This window comes from Bombina bombina, chromosome 5, assembly GCF_027579735.1.
Source record: "Bombina bombina isolate aBomBom1 chromosome 5, aBomBom1.pri, whole genome shotgun sequence".
Lineage (NCBI taxonomy): Eukaryota > Metazoa > Chordata > Amphibia > Anura > Bombinatoridae > Bombina > Bombina bombina.
Window position 1 is genome coordinate 342,704,259 of NC_069503.1, and position 16,278 is coordinate 342,720,536.

General features: G+C 42.0%; 1 protein-coding gene across 1 annotated transcript in view; it reads left to right on the forward strand.

Annotated features, from left to right (window-relative positions):
* DNAH11 (dynein axonemal heavy chain 11) overlaps positions 1-16,278 on the forward strand; it is an 851,888-nt gene that overhangs the window by 693,994 nt on the left and 141,616 nt on the right. Inside the window, 1 exon segment of the mRNA XM_053715724.1 lies at positions 12,612-12,746. Coding sequence (XP_053571699.1) covers positions 12,612-12,746 — 135 coding nt within the window.

Sequence of the window (16,278 nt, forward strand, 5' to 3'; positions counted from 1 at the left end):
CCCCTCTGTGATGTCAACATGTTCAAAAGGAGCGGCCTTTTAAATGTGATGAGTCCTCTCCGCCACCCCCACTATGAGTTTATTTTCTGCTGTTGTTTCTTATTTAAATAACTTTTTCTGTAGTGAATACTGTAGAATTCATATGTTCAGTGTTGGTGATGACAATAAACTGGCAAAATAAAGGTAAAGGAGCTATTTGAAACCAATTTAATTCACTCCAACAGGTAAAATGGATAGTTGGGAATACATTAAAGGGGAGGAAATGTTGCAGCACAATGTCCCCTTTAAAATCAAAATGTAATGTGCAATTATGTGAAGTAAAAAATATAATATGCTTTTCTGATTTGAGAGGATGGAGTGGTCCTAACATTGTACACAGTGATTGCTTGCCCAGTATAGGAACATATGTATTTCTGGAACTAATTGGCAAAACGGCAAAACGGAAAAAGAGACAAGAAAATATAAACAATACTTAAAGAAACATAAACCTCAAATATTTTCTTTCATGATTTAGATAGAACATACAATTTTAAACAACATTTCACTTTACTTCTTGTTATGTTCTCTGTGTAGTCAGGATTAGAACATTCAGTTGTGTGCTGTTACCTTGTGTCTGATGTGTCTTGCACATATCACTGAGGTGCTGCAGCCGGTACTTTAGACAAACCTTTATTCAGCTACAACCACATGGCTTCTTCACTAACAGGTTCATCAGTAAAACTATCATGGCTTTTGATGATGTCACAGAGACCCAGACACACCCAGAGGGTGTGGTGATCTGAGTTTAAAGCTGCAGCACTTCTAACATATAATGATGAGACAAGGTTAGTGCAAAGATACAGTAAAAACTGCAGTAATCTTAACACTTCTATTATCATTTAAAAAAAAAAAAAATTATCATTTGTTGAAAAGCCAGGATGTAAGCTTAGGAGTGTGCACGTGTCTACAATACTTTATGGCAGCAGTTTTGCAACAATGTTATACATTAGCAGGATCACTAGATGGCAGCACTATTTCCTGTCATGTAGTGCTTCAGGCATGTGCACCCTACCTACCTAGGTATCTCTTCAACAAAGAATTATATGAGAATGAAGCAATTTGATAATAGAAGTAAATTGGGAACTTTTTAAAAATTGTATTCTCTATCCTAATAATGAAAGAAAATGTTTGGGTTTTGTGTCCCTTTAAGACGCTATGTCCCTGGACTACAATATAATGCAATTATTTAACAAAAGGGCAGTTTAAATGTATTTTAAATATTTATTTTGTGTGCAGATCTTTTGCAAAGCAGTGTTTAATTGCCGAATAATATTTTGCATCAAATTTAAAAAATGTTTTTTAAACCTTTAATGATATGTTTGGACGTACCTACAAAGAGAATTAATTCTTTGATTCTGCTAATATATCTGTCCATAATCCCATGAAAATGCTAATTTATACACACACTCTATGTATATATATATATATGGCCAAACGTATGTCCACACCTAACCATCACATTCCCACCTATATCAGACTGCCAAATAGTGAAGCGGGATTCATCACTGCAGTGGCAGTGTGTTTACACCACGTAAAATCCATCTTATGATGCTCTCTGATACCCAGTTCTGATGTTGCTTCCAGAGGCAGTTTGGAACTGTGCAGCGAGTGGTGCAACAGATAATAGGTGACTTTTACGAAGCACCACTCAACAGCCCCGCTTCATGGCTGGGCTGTTTTTGCTTCTATACCTTTAATCACTTCACAATAATAAAACAGTTGACAGGTCATCCGGAAATATTGGAGTAGTCTCTTATGGAGGGTAGTACTCTTCTAAATGGGACTGGAGTTTTAAGTAGTCCTGTCAGCCTCTCAGTGAGAGCATGGGTGAAAGTTAGAGTCCGGAGATGCAGGGAGAGTCTTTCTGCGAAACCATCCCGACTCATGATTAACAGTTCCTTAAACAATCAGCTTTGACGAGTTTCGCTGCCTGCTTTATACACTCAAGTCCATGTCAGGAGCAATACTACTAACCTGTCACACTTGAAGGGCCGTGTTCCTGTTCCATGGCATAGATTCTGGTAAGATTGTTTCATTTGTACACATATGATAACGCAAGAAGACAGGGTCACAGTGTTTCTCCTTTTATCTGTATAGAATCAAGGGTGAATATCCCTGGACAGGGGATTATTGAACAGGGGGGGGGGGGGGGGTTATAAATAATATCTTTATTGTGTTTGATGCTGCGTCATGTGTGAGATGAGACTCTAACAATGTATTAACAGTCAGGTGAAGAGCGAAGCGGCCTCTTTTGATGTGTTTTCTCTATAGTGCAGGGTCGGTCCTGCATTGCACTCCATGTGACCGGGTGTGGCCTCTTCAACTTCCTCTTTCCTGATAGGCATTTGCTGGAGACATAACGGTTTCCCTGTGTACGGGTCATAGGAGGTGGTGAGTGTCCCGGCCATTGGTGTATAAAGGTGCCATTTATTTTATCTAGTCCACATTAAAGCTCAAGCTATGGAGGACTCTGATATGTTAGTTAGAGGACACTCCCTCTTTAATTATAACTCATACCTGTGTTTATTTTGAGGAGGTCCAGGTTGATCCGCCTGCTCAACTATGTTCCACATGCTTTGATAAAAGAATAAGATACTTAGTACTACTTAGCCGTCCACCTCTGAGGGTTCTCCGACCCGCAAGGTGCGTTCCATACATTCATCTCCGATCACATGTGTAGCACCCCAAGATTTCACTGCCCAGTTGCAAGAAGCGGTTTCTGCGGCTTTCCATGCCCTACCACGCAAGCGAAGGGAAAGACATAGCTTTCCGTCCCAGGGGTCATCTACTCCGTTGGAGGTCTCTGAGAGATTATCCGATGATGAGGATGTCTCCGACTCGTCGGAGGGCGCTCTCTCTGTGACGGAATTGGCGTCTTCTAAACCTCTGGCTACAGAGGAGCCTGTATTTAAATTTAAGATGGAGCATTTGCGCTTTTTACTGAAAAAAGTGCTTGCTACGTTGGAAGTCCTGGAACAGAAACTTCCAGAGGAACCTTCAATCCCTAAACTAGATAGGGTTTATGAGGACAGGGTGGTGCCTTAGACCTTCCCAGTTCCCGTGAAGATGTCTACTATTTTTAAGAATGAGTGGCAGAAATTTGGCTCGTCCTTTTCTCTCTCTACCTCTTTTAAAAAGCTGTTCCCTATTCCGGACTCTCAGCTTGAGCTATGGGGGGCCATTCCTAAGTCGATGGAGCTATCTCCACGCTGGCTAAGTGGATGACTATTCCCCTTGAGGATACAAAAAATTAGAATCCATGTTGAGAAAGATGTTCCAACTCACAGGGTTTGTTTTCCAACCGGCAGCAGTGATCGCTGTGGTGGCTGGAGTGGCTACCTACTGCGATGCTAATATACAGGTTATTCGCCTGAATGCTAAGACATCAGGTTTCTCCGTTCTAGCCCGTTGGGCTCTATGGTTAAAGTCGTGGTCTACTGACATGACTTCCAAGTCTAGATTACTGTCCCTTCCGTTTCAGGGGAAAGTTCTTTTTGGTCCAAGACTGGACTGTATCATATCCACGGTCACAGGAGGCAAGGGTGCTTTTCTCCCACAGGATAAGAAGAATAAGCCTAAGGGCTCTACTTTTCGTCCCTTTCATTGGGACAAGTCTCAATGCCAGCAGCCTTCTGCAAAGACAGAGCAGTCCAAGGGATCTTGGAAGCCAGCTCAATCTTGGAACAAGTCCAAGCAGAGCAAGAAGCCCGCCGAGACAAAGTCGGCATGAAGGGGCAGCCCCTGATCCGTCTCTGGATCGCATAGGGGGCAGACTATCTCTGTTCGCAGAGGCTTGGATGAGAGACATACAGGATCCTTGGGTTCTGGAGGTTATCTCCCAGGGTTACAGGATAGGGTTCAAGACTCATCTGCCCAGGGGCATATTCCTCCTGTCTAACCTATCCTCAAGACCAGAGAAGAGAGTGCATGAGGGATCTCTCCTTTCTCTGAGTAATCGTGCCAGTACCTCTAGCAGAAAGGGCTCTAGGGTACTATTCAAACCTTTTTGTGGTCCCAAAGAAGGAGGGCACGTTCCGCCCAATTCTGGACCAAAAGTATCTAAACAAGTTTCTGTCAGTTCCATTGTTCAAAATGGAGACAATCAGGTCGATTCTGCCCCTAGTTCCAGAGGGGCAATTTATGACGACAATAGACTTGAAGGATGCTTACCTTCACGTGCCAATCCACAAGGACCATTTCAGGTTCCTAAGATTCACCTTTCTGGACCAGCACTTCCAGTTTATGGCCCTACCATTTGGTCTGGCGACTGCCCCAAGAGTCTTTATGATGGTTCTGGGAGCATTGCTTGCGGTATCGAGAGCCAGAGGTTTCTTTTGCATGATGTACCTAGTCCACGGATTCATCCTAACTTGTGGGATATTGTCCTTCCTGACAGGAAGTAGCAAAGAGAGCACCACAGCAGAGCTGTCTATATAGCTCCCCCCTTAACTCCACCCCCCCAGTTATTCTCTTTGCTGGCTCTAAGCAGGAAGGGTAAAGAGAAGAGGTGTTAAACTGTTAGTTTTATTTTATCTTAAATCAAGTGTTTGTTATTTTTAAATGGTACCGGTGTTTTTTGTGGGCACTCAGTTTGTTATGTGAATTTGGGACAAACGTTTTTGTGTCTGGGAGTAATGTTTTCTGTTTTATGGGACATTTGCTTGAGGGTTCTTTGGGGTTGTTTATAACCCACATGGCTTTCAGACAGGGCTTGTTAGTTTTGTGTAGGCCCCAGCAACATCGAGTGAGGTGGGCAGGGCCTGCATTTACAAGCAGCAAGCAACTTCTCCTGAGGTCCTGATAGTCTTTTGAGGGACTAATTGAAGCTTTAAACCCCACATTATCGCTTCCTAAGGGCAGGTAGGGCCACAGCAGAGCTGTGACAAGGTGCTATGAGGGTTTTTAACTGGTTTTAGACATATTTAAATCAGTTTTTTTCATTTGGGGGTCTATTGCTTATTAACTTGTGGTGCAATCCTTCTAAAGCTTAGTGGGTACACAGTTAAAATTTCAGAAAAATGGAAGCAATTTTAACCTGTTTTGCAGTTTGTGTATGCCTTTTTTTCTCTTAAAGGCACAGTACCGCTTTTGCAAATTGTGTTTTTTTTCATTAAATAAAGTGTTTTCCAAGCTTGCTTGCTTTATTACTAGTCTGTTAAACATGTCTGACACTGAGGAAACTCATTGTTCAATTTGTTTAGAAGCCATTGTGAAACCAACCCCCTCTTAGAATCTGTCCCACTTGTACTGATATGTCTATAAATTGCAAACAGCATATTTTAACTTAAAAAAGTTTGGCATTAGATGATTCTCAGACAGAAGGAAATCAGGTTTTGCCATCTAGTTCTCCCCAAGTGTCACAACCAGTAACGCCCGCACAAGCGACGCCAAGTACTTCTAGTGCGTCTAATTCTTTCACCTTGCAAGATATGGCTTCAGTTATGAATACTACCCTCACAGAGGTTTTATCTAAGCTGCCTGGGTTGCAAGGGAAGCGCAGTAGCTCTGGGTTAAGAACAAATGCTGAGCCTTCTGACGCTTTAGTAGCCGTATCCGATATTCCCTCACAATGTTCTGAAGTAGGGATGAGGGATTTGCTGTCTGAGGGAGAGATTTCTGATTCAGGAAAGATGTTCTCTCAGACAGATTCAGATATGACGGCATTTAAATTTAAGCTAGAGCACTTCAGCTTATTGCTCAGGGAGGTTTTAGCTACTCTGGATGATTGTGACCCTATTGTAGTTCCAGAGAAATTGTGTAAAATGGACAAATATTTAGAGGTTCCTGTTTACACTGATGTGTTTCCGGTCCCTAAGAGGATTTCGGACATTGTTACTAAGGAGTGGGATAAACCAGGTATTCCGTTCTCTCCCCCTCCTGTTTTTAAGAAAATGTTTCCCATTTCTGACACCATAATGGACTCATGGCAGACGGTCCCTAAAGTGGAGGAAGCTATTTCTACCCTGGCTAAGCGTGCAACTATACCTATTGAAGACAGTTGTGCTTTCATTGATCCTATCGATAAAAAATTAGAGGGTCTCCTAAAGAAAATTTTTGTTCATCAAGGTTTTTTTCTTCAACCTATAGCATGCATTGTTTCTGTAACCACTGCAGCTGCCTTTTGGTTTGAGGCTCTAGAAGAGGCTCTTCAGATGGAGACCCCACTAGATGGTATTTTGGACAGAATTAAGGCTCTTAAGTTGGCTAATTCTTTTATTACAGATGCCACGTTTCATCTTGCTAAATTAGCGGCTAAGAATTCCGGTTTTGCCATTTTAGCGCGTAGAGCGTTATGGCTTAAGTCCTTGTCAGCTGATGTGTCATCTAAATCTAAGCTTTTGTCCATCCCTTTCAAAGGTAAGACCCTATTCGGGCCTGCATTGAAAGAGATCATTTCAGACATTACTAGAGGGAAGGGTCATACCCTCCCTCAGGATAAGTCAAATAAGACAAGGACCAAACAAAATAATTTTCGTTCCTTTCGAAAACTTCAAGAGTGGTCCCTCTACCTCTTCCCCTGCTGCAAAGCAAGAGGGGAACTTTGCTCAATCCAAGCCAAACTGGAGACCTAATCAGGCTTGGAACAAGGGTAAACAGGCCAAAAAGCCTGCTGCTGCCACTAAGTCAGCATGAAGGGGTAGCCCCCGATCCGGGACCGGAATTAGTAGGGGGCAGACTCTCTCTCTCTTTGCTCAGGCCTGGGCAAGAGACGTTCAGGACTCCTGGGCAGTAGAAATTGTAACCCAGGGATACCTTCTAGATTTCAAGGATTCCCCTCCAAGGGGGAGGTTCCATCTTTCTCAATTGTCTGTAAACCCGACAAAAAGAGAGGCGTTCTTACGCTGTGTAGAAGACCTTTTTACCATGGGAGTGATCTGCCCAGTTCCAAAAGCAGAACAGGGGCAATCTGTTTATTGTTCCCAAAAAGGAGGGAACCTTCAGACCAATTCTGGATCTCAAGATCCTAAACCAATTCCTAAGAGTTCCATCTTTCCAGATGGAGACCATTCAGACTATCTTACCGTTGATCCAGGAGGGTCAATATATGACCACCGTGGACTTAAAGGATGCGTATCTGCACATTCCTATCCACAAAGATCATCACCAGTTCCTTAGGTTCGACTTTCTGGACAAGCATTATCAGTTTGTGGCTCTTCCTTTCGTGTTGGCCACGGCGCCGCAAATCTTCACGAAGGTGCTAGGGTCCCTTCTGGCGGTACTAAGGACTCGGGAGGAGGCTCGCCTACCGATAAATATTCTGGAATTAAGAGTGATATTCAATGCTCTCCAGGCATGGCCTCAGCTGGCTTCGGCCAGATTAATCAGGTTTCAGTCGGAAAACATCACGACTGTGGCTTATATCAATCATCAGGGCGGAACAAAGAGTTCCTTAGCGATGATAGAGGTCTCAATGATAATCCAATGGTCAGAGGCTCACTCTTGCCATCTGTCAGCGATCTATATCCCAGGTGTAGAGAACTGGGAGGCATATTTTCTTCATATTTTTTTCCGGGGGAGTGGGAACTCCATCCGGAGGTGTTTGCTCAGCTGGTTCGGCTATGGGGCACACCAGAGTTGGATCTGATGGCGTCTCATCAGAATGCCAAACTTCCTCGTTATGGCTCCAGGTCAAGGGATCCTCAGGCTGTACTGATAGATGCTCTAGCAGTACCCTGGTCGTTCAACCTGGCTTATGTGTTTTCACCTTTCCCTCTCCTTCCACGTCTGATTGTCAGAATCAAACAGGAGAGAGCATCTGTGATTTTGATAGCGCCTGCGTGGCCACGCAGGACTTGGTATGCAGACCTGGTGGACATGTCATCCCTTCCACCATGGTCTCTGCCATTGAGACAGGACCTTCTGATTCAAGGTCCATTCAAGCATCCAAATCTAATTTCTCTGCAACTGACTGCTTGGAGATTGAACGCTTGATTCTATCAAAGCGGGGTTTCTCTGAGTCAGTCATAAATACCTTGATTCATGCTCGAAAGCCTGTTACCAGGATAATTTATCATAAGATATGGCGTAAATATCTTTTTTGGTGCGAATCCAAAGGTTTCTCCTGGAGTAAAATCAGGATTCCTAGGATTTTGTCTTTTCTCCAAGAGGGATTGGAGAAAGGATTATCAGCTAGTTCCCTAGAGGGACAGATATCTGCTCTGTCTATTTTGTTGCACAAGCGTCTGGCAGATGTTCCAGACGTTCAGGCTTTTTGTCAGGCTTTATTTAGAATTAAGCCTGTGTTTAAACCTATTGCTCCGCCATGGAGTCTAAATTTAGTTCTTAGAGTTCTTCAGGGGGGTTCCGTTTGAACCCATGCATTCCATAGATATTAAGCTTTTATCTTGGAAAGTTTTGTTCCTAGTTGCTATCTCTTCAGCTTGAGGAGTTTTTGAACTATCTGCATTACAATGTGACTCTCCTTATCTTGTGTTCCATGCTGATAAGGTGGTTTTGCATACCAAGCCTGGGTTCTTACCTAAGGTTATTACTAACAGGAATATCAATCAAGAAATTGTTGTTTCTTCTCTGTGTCCTAATCCTTCTTGTAAGAAGGAACGTCTGTTGCACAACTTGGACGTGGTTCGTGCTTTGAAATTTTATTTGCAGGCAACCAAAGATTTTCGTCAAACATTTTCTTTGTTTGTTGTCTATTCTGGAAAGCGTAGGGGTCAAAAAGGCTACGGCGACTTCTCTTTCCTTTTGGCTGAAAAGCATCATCCGTTTGGCCTATGAGACTGCTGGACTGCAGCCTCCTGAAAGGATTACAGCTCATTCTACTAGAGCGGTAGCTTCCACATGGGCTTTTAAAAATGATGCTTCTGTTGAACAGATTTGTAAGGCTGCGACTTGGTCGTCACTTCATACCTTTTCAAAATTTTATAAATTTGATACTTTTGCTTCTTCGGAGGCTATTTTTGGGAGAAAGGTTTTGCCAGCAGTGGTGCCTTCCGTTTAGGTTCCTGCCTTGTCCCTCCCTTCATCCGTGTCCTAAAGCTTTGGTATTGGTATCCCACAAGTTAGGATGAATCCGTGGACTCGGTACATCATGCAAAAGAAAACAAATTTATGCTTACCTGATAAATTTCTTTCTTTTGCGATGTACCGAGTCGACGGCCCGCCCTGTCTATTTAAGACAGATAGTATCTTTTTTATGTAAACTTCAGTCACCTCTGCACCTTATAGTTTCTCCTTTTCTTCCTTGGCCTTTGGTCGAATGACTGGGGGGTGGAATTAAGGGGGGAGCTATATAGACAGCTCTGCTGTGGTGCTCTTTGCTACTTCCTGTCAGGAAGGACAATATCCCACAAGTTAGGATGAATCCGTGGACTCGGTACATCGCAAAAGAAAGAAATTTATCAGGTAAGCATAAATTTGTTTTTTGCGGTGGCCCCTTATCTGGACAATATCCTCGTCCAGGCTCCATCCTGCAGTTTTGCCGAGGACCACTCAAGGACTCTTCTTCTTCGATCCCACGGATGGAAGATAAATGAGGGAAAGAGTTCTCTGGTCCCCAGCAACAGGGTGGAGTTCCAGGGTACGATAATAGATTCCATATCCATGAAGATATTCTTGACAGATCAGAGACATTCCAAGAATGCATCCAGCTGTCTTCCTCTTCAGATCTCCTCAAAGCTATCTGTTGCCAGGTGTATGGATGTGATTGGGCTCATGGTTTCCAGCATAGATGTCATTCCTTTCGCCAGGTTCCATGTCAGGCCTCTGCAGTTATGAATGTTGAGACAATGGAATAGCAATCACTTAGATCTATCCCAACAGATATCTCTGGACCATGGAGCGAGGGAATCCCTCTCTTGGTGGGTCCATCCGGGTCAGCTGTCCCAGGGGACATCCTTCTTGAGACCATCCTGAGTCTATCAGGATGGGGAGCTGTTTGGGGTGCCAGAAGGGCACAGGGCAGGTGCACTCAAGAGGAGTCAACCCTACAAATAAATATCCTGGAACTACAATATTCAAAGCTCTGTGGGCGTGGCCCCTCTTGGGGTCATCCCGGTTCATCAGATTCCAGTCAGACAACATTACCTCGGTGGCGTACATAAACCATCAGGGGGGAACGAGAAGCTCCCTAGCCATGAGGGAGGTGTCTCAGATTCTGGAATGGGTGGAGACCCACAGATGTTCGCTTTCAGCGATTTACATCCCGGGTGTGGACAACTGAGGATTTCCTCAGCAGACAATTGTTTCACCCAGGGAAATGTTTTCTCCACCCGAGGTGTTTGTGGAGATCTGCATCAGATGGGGGATGCCGTAAATAGATCTCATGGCATCCAGACTCAACTTCAAGCTACCCAGATACAGGTCACGGTCTAGGGATCCCCAGGCAGAGCTGATAGATGCCTTGGCGGTACCTTGGGAATTCAACCTAATTTACATTTTTCCACCATTACCACTTCTACCTCGAGTGGTGGCCCACATCAAAAAGGGGCAAGCTTTGACCATTCTGATTGCTCCGTTGTGGCCACAGAGGACGTGGTTTGCGTATCTGGTGAGAATGTCGTCGTCTCATCCATGGAGGTTACCCTGTCGCAGAGATCTGCTGGTTCAGGGCCCCTTTCTCCACCAAAATCTCGATTCTCTGAGGCTGACTGTGTGGAGATTGAACACCTAGTCTTGGACAAGAGAGGGTTCTTGGAGAGAGTGATCGATATTGTCATTCAGGCCAGGAAGCCGGTCACTTGTCGCATCTATCATAAGGTATGGAGAACCTATTTATCCTGGTGTGAAGAACATGGATACCCTTGGCACAAGATTAGGGTATCCAGGATTCTGGCTTTTTTTCAAGATGGTCTGGATAAGGGCCTTGACACTAGTTCCTTAAAGGGACAGATTTCGGCCTTATCGGTTCTGTTACACAAGAAGCTAGCAGAGCTTCCTGATATTCAGTCATTTGTTCAGCCTGGCTCTGTCCAGAATCAGACTGGTATTTAGACCTTCGGCTCCTCCTTGGAGCTTGAACTTGGTACTCAAGGTTTTGCAGAGGGCTCCGTTTGAGCCTATGCATGAGCTTGACATTAAGATTCTTTCCTGGAAGGTTCTGTTTCTTCTGGCTATTGCATCGGCTCGCAGAGTCTCTGAGTTAGCGGCCTTGCAATATGAGCCCCCTTACCTGTTTTTTCACGCCGATAAGGCTGTGCTTCACACTGGGTTGGGATTTCATCCCAATGTGGTGTCAGATTGTAACATCAATCAGGAGATAGTAGTTCCATCTTTGTGTCCTAACCCTTCTTCACCTAAGGAGAGGTTACTTCATAATTTGGACGTGGTTCGAGCCCTGAAGTTTTACCTTCAGGCCACAAAGGATTTTAGACAGACTTCATCTTTGTTTGTGGTGTACTCAGGCAGAGGACCTCTTCCACTTCACTGTCCTTTTGGTTGAGGAGCATGATCCGTTTAGCCTATGAGACAGCGGGACATAAGCCTCCTCAGAGGATTACGGCTCACTCAACTAGGTCCGAGGCCTCTTCTTGGGCCTTTAAAAATGAGGCCTCTGTGGAGCAGATTTGTAAGGCGGCTACTTGGTCTTCCTTACATACTTTTGCAAAATTTTACAAATTTTATATTTTTGCTTCGGCGGAAACGGTTTTTGGGAGAAAGGTTCTGCAGGCTGTGGTGCCCTCAGTATAGAGTCCTCCTCCTTGTACTCTCCTGTTTTTTTTATTCAGTGTCCTCTAGAGCTTGGGTATTTGTTCCCACAAGTAATGAATGAAGCATGGGACTCTCCTCCCATTAAGATGGAAAACATAAATTATGCTTACCTGATAATTTAATTTCCATCTGTGGGAGGAGAGTCCACTGCTCCCGCCTGTTCGCTCCGGTGGGCGGACCTAAATGTAATATTATTCTTCTGGCACCATTTATACCCTGATATTTCTCCTACTGTTCCTTGTTCCCTTGGCAGAATGACTGGGGGATGAGGGGAGTGGGGAAGGAATTTAAGCTTTTGGCTGGGGTGTCTTTGCCTCCTCCTCGTGGCCAGGTTCTTATTTCCAACAAGTAATGAATGAAGCAGTGGACTCTCCTCCCACAGATGGAAATGAAATTATCAGGTAAGCATAATTTATGTTTTTTATACTCTTCGATTACCTTGTATCTAAGTCTCTGCAGGCTGCCACCTTATTTCAGTTCTTTTGACAGACTTGCATTTTAGCTAATCATTGGTGATTCATAAATAACTTAACAGGAGTGAGCACAATGTAATCTATATGACACACATGAACTAACACCTTCTTGCTGTGAAAAACTGTCACATGCACTGAGATAAGAGGCAGCTTTCAAGGGCTTAAAAATTAGCATATGAGGCTACCTAGGTTTAGCTTTCAACAATGAATACCAAGAGAACAAAGCAAATATGATGATAAAAGTAATTGGGAAAATAAAGTTACATGCCCTGTCTGAATCATGAAAGTTTAATTTTGACTAGACTGTCCCTTTAAATATTACAACTGGAAGATTAGATGAATGGATGAATTGGAACATTTACAACTGGAAGATTAGATGGAATACCTGTAGATGAATTGAAACGTTTAAATATAGTTTATTTTGGGTTTCAGGATCTGGATAACAATCTGAAAAAACTTACAAATTCATTTGAAAAAGCAACAGCTGAGAAGATCCGTTGTCAGGAAGAAGTGAATCGAACAAACACCACTATTGAATTGGCCAATAGGCTTGTGAAGGGGCTAGAGGTTAGTGATTGTGTTACTTTGTTCTCATTATTTTTTGTTGAACATTTACTTTTATGTGTATTAAAATAAATCACTAAACTCTTTTTCTTAGTACCTTGATAAAAAAGTAAATAAAAATATTAATTGAAAAGTGAGATTTTTCTTGAGATTACTGATTTCAACACTTAAAAAAGAAAAATAAAATCTGTTTTATTTTCTACTAAATATTTAAAGCCAAAATCATTAAAGTTTTAATTGGGGGTTGACTCAATGTCAAGAAATGTAAGTTAAATACATAAATTATGTATTGGGCCAGATGACAAGTTATTTCTCTGGAAAAATTAAGAGACCACTACAAAATTATCAGATACTCTACTTTTACTATTTATAGCTATGTGTTTGAGCAAAATGAATTGTTTTGTTTTATTCTATAAACTACTGACAACATTTCTCCCAAAATCCAAATAAAAATATAATTTAGAGCATTTATTTCCATCAAATGACAACTGGTAAAAATAACAAACAGATACAGTGTTTTCAGACCTTGAACAATGCAAAGTAAAGTTCATATCTATTTTTTTTTACAATACAATACTAATGTTTAACTTATCAAGAGTTCAGAAATCAATATTTGGTGGAATAATTTTAATCACAGCTTTCATGTGTCTTTGCATGCTCCCCAGCAGTCTTTCACATTACTGTTGTTTATGTCACTCCTGGCACAATAATTCAAGCAGTTTGGCTTTTTTTGATGGGTTGTGGTCATCCATCTTTCTCTTGATCACATTTCAGAGGTTGGGGTTAAGGGTTTAATGGGGTTCAGGTCTGGAGATTGGGCTGGCCATGACAGGGTCTTGATCTGGTGGTGCTCCATCCACACCTTGACCTGGCTGTGTTGGATGGAGCATTGTGCTGCTGGAAAAATCAATCCTCGGAGTTGAGGAACATTGTCAGAGCAGAAGAAAGCAAGTTTGCTTTCAGGATAACCTTGTATGTGACTTGATTCATGTGTACTTCACAAAGATAAATCTGTCTGATTCCAGTGTTGCTAAAGCACCCCCAGATCATCACCAATCTTCCACCAAATTTCATAGTAGGTGTGAGACACTGTGGCGTGTACCCCTCTAGAGGTCTACTCATTAGAGGACCAGGTGTTGGACTCAGAGAAAATGACCTTATTCCTGCTCTCTACTGTCCTGTTATTCCTTGCTAACCTCAACCGGTCTCTTCTTTGCTTCTCATTGATGAAGGGTTTTTGTCTAGCTTTGCATGACTTCAGCTCTGAACCAAGGAGCCTGTTTTGAACCGTCCTCGCCATGAACTTCACCCCAGCTGCAATTCAATTTTAGTTCACATAATGTCATTCTACGATTGTTGAGTGACATTCCAATGAGTTGACAGTCACCACAGGCAGTGGAGAGTTGTTTTCACCATTTGCCAGTCTGTAGCTTTGTTGTCCTCAATGTCTCCTGATTGACCTTGTTCTTATGAACTGCTGTATTTGAAGTTTTAAGGATGGAAGCAACCTGACGCTCACTGTATCCCTCTGCAAGTAAAGCCAGAACTGATTCCTTCTTTTTCCTCACTCAACACTTTTCTTTTTGGCATGGTCAATTTTTATTTTTTGTATACCAATTACTTTTGTGGTGCTACTACCACTGTTTTTGCCATCCAGCTGGTCTTATTGCAAAAGGATAGTGATGATGAAGATGACAATGACAATATTTTTATTTGCAATTTGGGAGAAATGTTGTCAGTAAAACAAAAACGTTAACATATACCTATTAATATTAAAACCAGAGAAATTGATAATTTTGCATATCAGTGGTCTCTTACATGGCTGTGTGTGTATATATGTGTATGTATTATTATACATACATTGGAGCCCTTTCCAGTCATACACCTTGCCATATACCGTATCCCTTTTAAAACTTTTGTATAAATAGTAAAATTATATTTTCTTTCCTAAGATATGGTGAGCCCATGGCTTGAGTAATTACTGTTGGGAATATAACTCCTGGCCAACAGGAGGAGGCAAAGAGCACCACAGTTAAACTGTTAAAGGGACATGAAACTCAAAAAATGTCTTTCATGATTTAGAAAGAGCATGCAATTTTAAACATCTTTCCAATTTACTTCTATCTAATTTGCTTAATTCTCTTGATATTCTTTGCTGAAAAGCATATCTAGATAGGCTCAGTAGCTGCTGATTGGTGGCTGCACATAGGTGCCTCGTGTGATTGACTCACCCATGTGCATTGCTATTTTTCAACAAAGGATATAAAAAATTGTATTCTCTACCTGAATCATGAAAAAAAGTTTTTGGTTTAGTGTCCCTTTAAGTATCACTCCCTTACCCACAACCCCTAGTCATTCTCTTTGCCTTCAGAGCATGGAGGAAGTGAAGTTTAGGTGTCTGAAGAAACATTTTAAATTTAATCTACAAGCAAAGTTTTGGGGTATAGCCGTATTTCACGTCATTCCTTGCAGTCAGGTAGTGGTGGCTTTAAAGCAGTTAGGAACTTGTAAAGTGGCACTTACTGAGTTTTCCTAACAATTGCTGCCCTAGTTTAGAAAGCCAGAGTTGGCTACTCATTTCTTTCTTTTTCAAAGGTCACTGTGAAGAACTGTGTCTTCTCACACCTTATAACTGTCTACATGCCGGACAGTGGAGCAGGTAAGTGCTTCTTCTTCCAGTTGGGGAGACCATGCACTTAACAAATTAAAAGACACTGTTTTGCATTGGGACATAGATAATCCTGTTGTATGGGTTACACTGGGGCATGAAGCAGGCACTGTAGCATGTGTGAGACTAACAGTTAAACTCTTTTAAAAAGAAAGGGTAAAATGTTTTTATTAGGCTTTATCTTCTGACTCATATTTACTTGATAAAACAATTCAAGTTTAAACTGAAAGTAAGGCTGAATTTTCTATTTCAGCAGCTTATTTATTTCCCCTTTGCATTAAAATTAAACAATGCAACATTTTAAACTGTCAAGTTTGAAAAAACGGTAATTTCTGGTACTCAGTGTACCAGGAAGCTATTTTTAGTGCCTCTCTATGTCGCAGCAGTAATTTGAAAGTCAGACAACATAACGACAGTTGTGGTCACATGACCGACTTTACTTCATAACATTTTAGAAGTTTATTTGATGTTTTTTAAATGTTTTTTCTTAACTTTTCTCACATAAATTTAGCTGGGGATCGATCCTAATTTGGGATAAAATTTAAAGTGAATTTTTTCCTTGACTTATTTTAATTGAATATTAAAATCTTTGAAATCTGTACAAGTTTATTTACTGTTTCACAACATGTCTGATATGGAGCAAGAGCCTGCCCTCACAAACTCATGCTTATTTTGTTTAGATGCATAAATTGCAGCTCCTATGCAATTTTGCTCTTCATGTGTCAAGAAAACCTTGCAAAATAAAGCTTACATTTTTTAGCCTAATGTCTCTCAGGATGATGCTGTTAAAATAATACCTCAACTTTCTCCTGCTATGTCCCAAGCCTCAATGGCGTCACATGCAGTGCCCTGCCTGATTCCAAATAG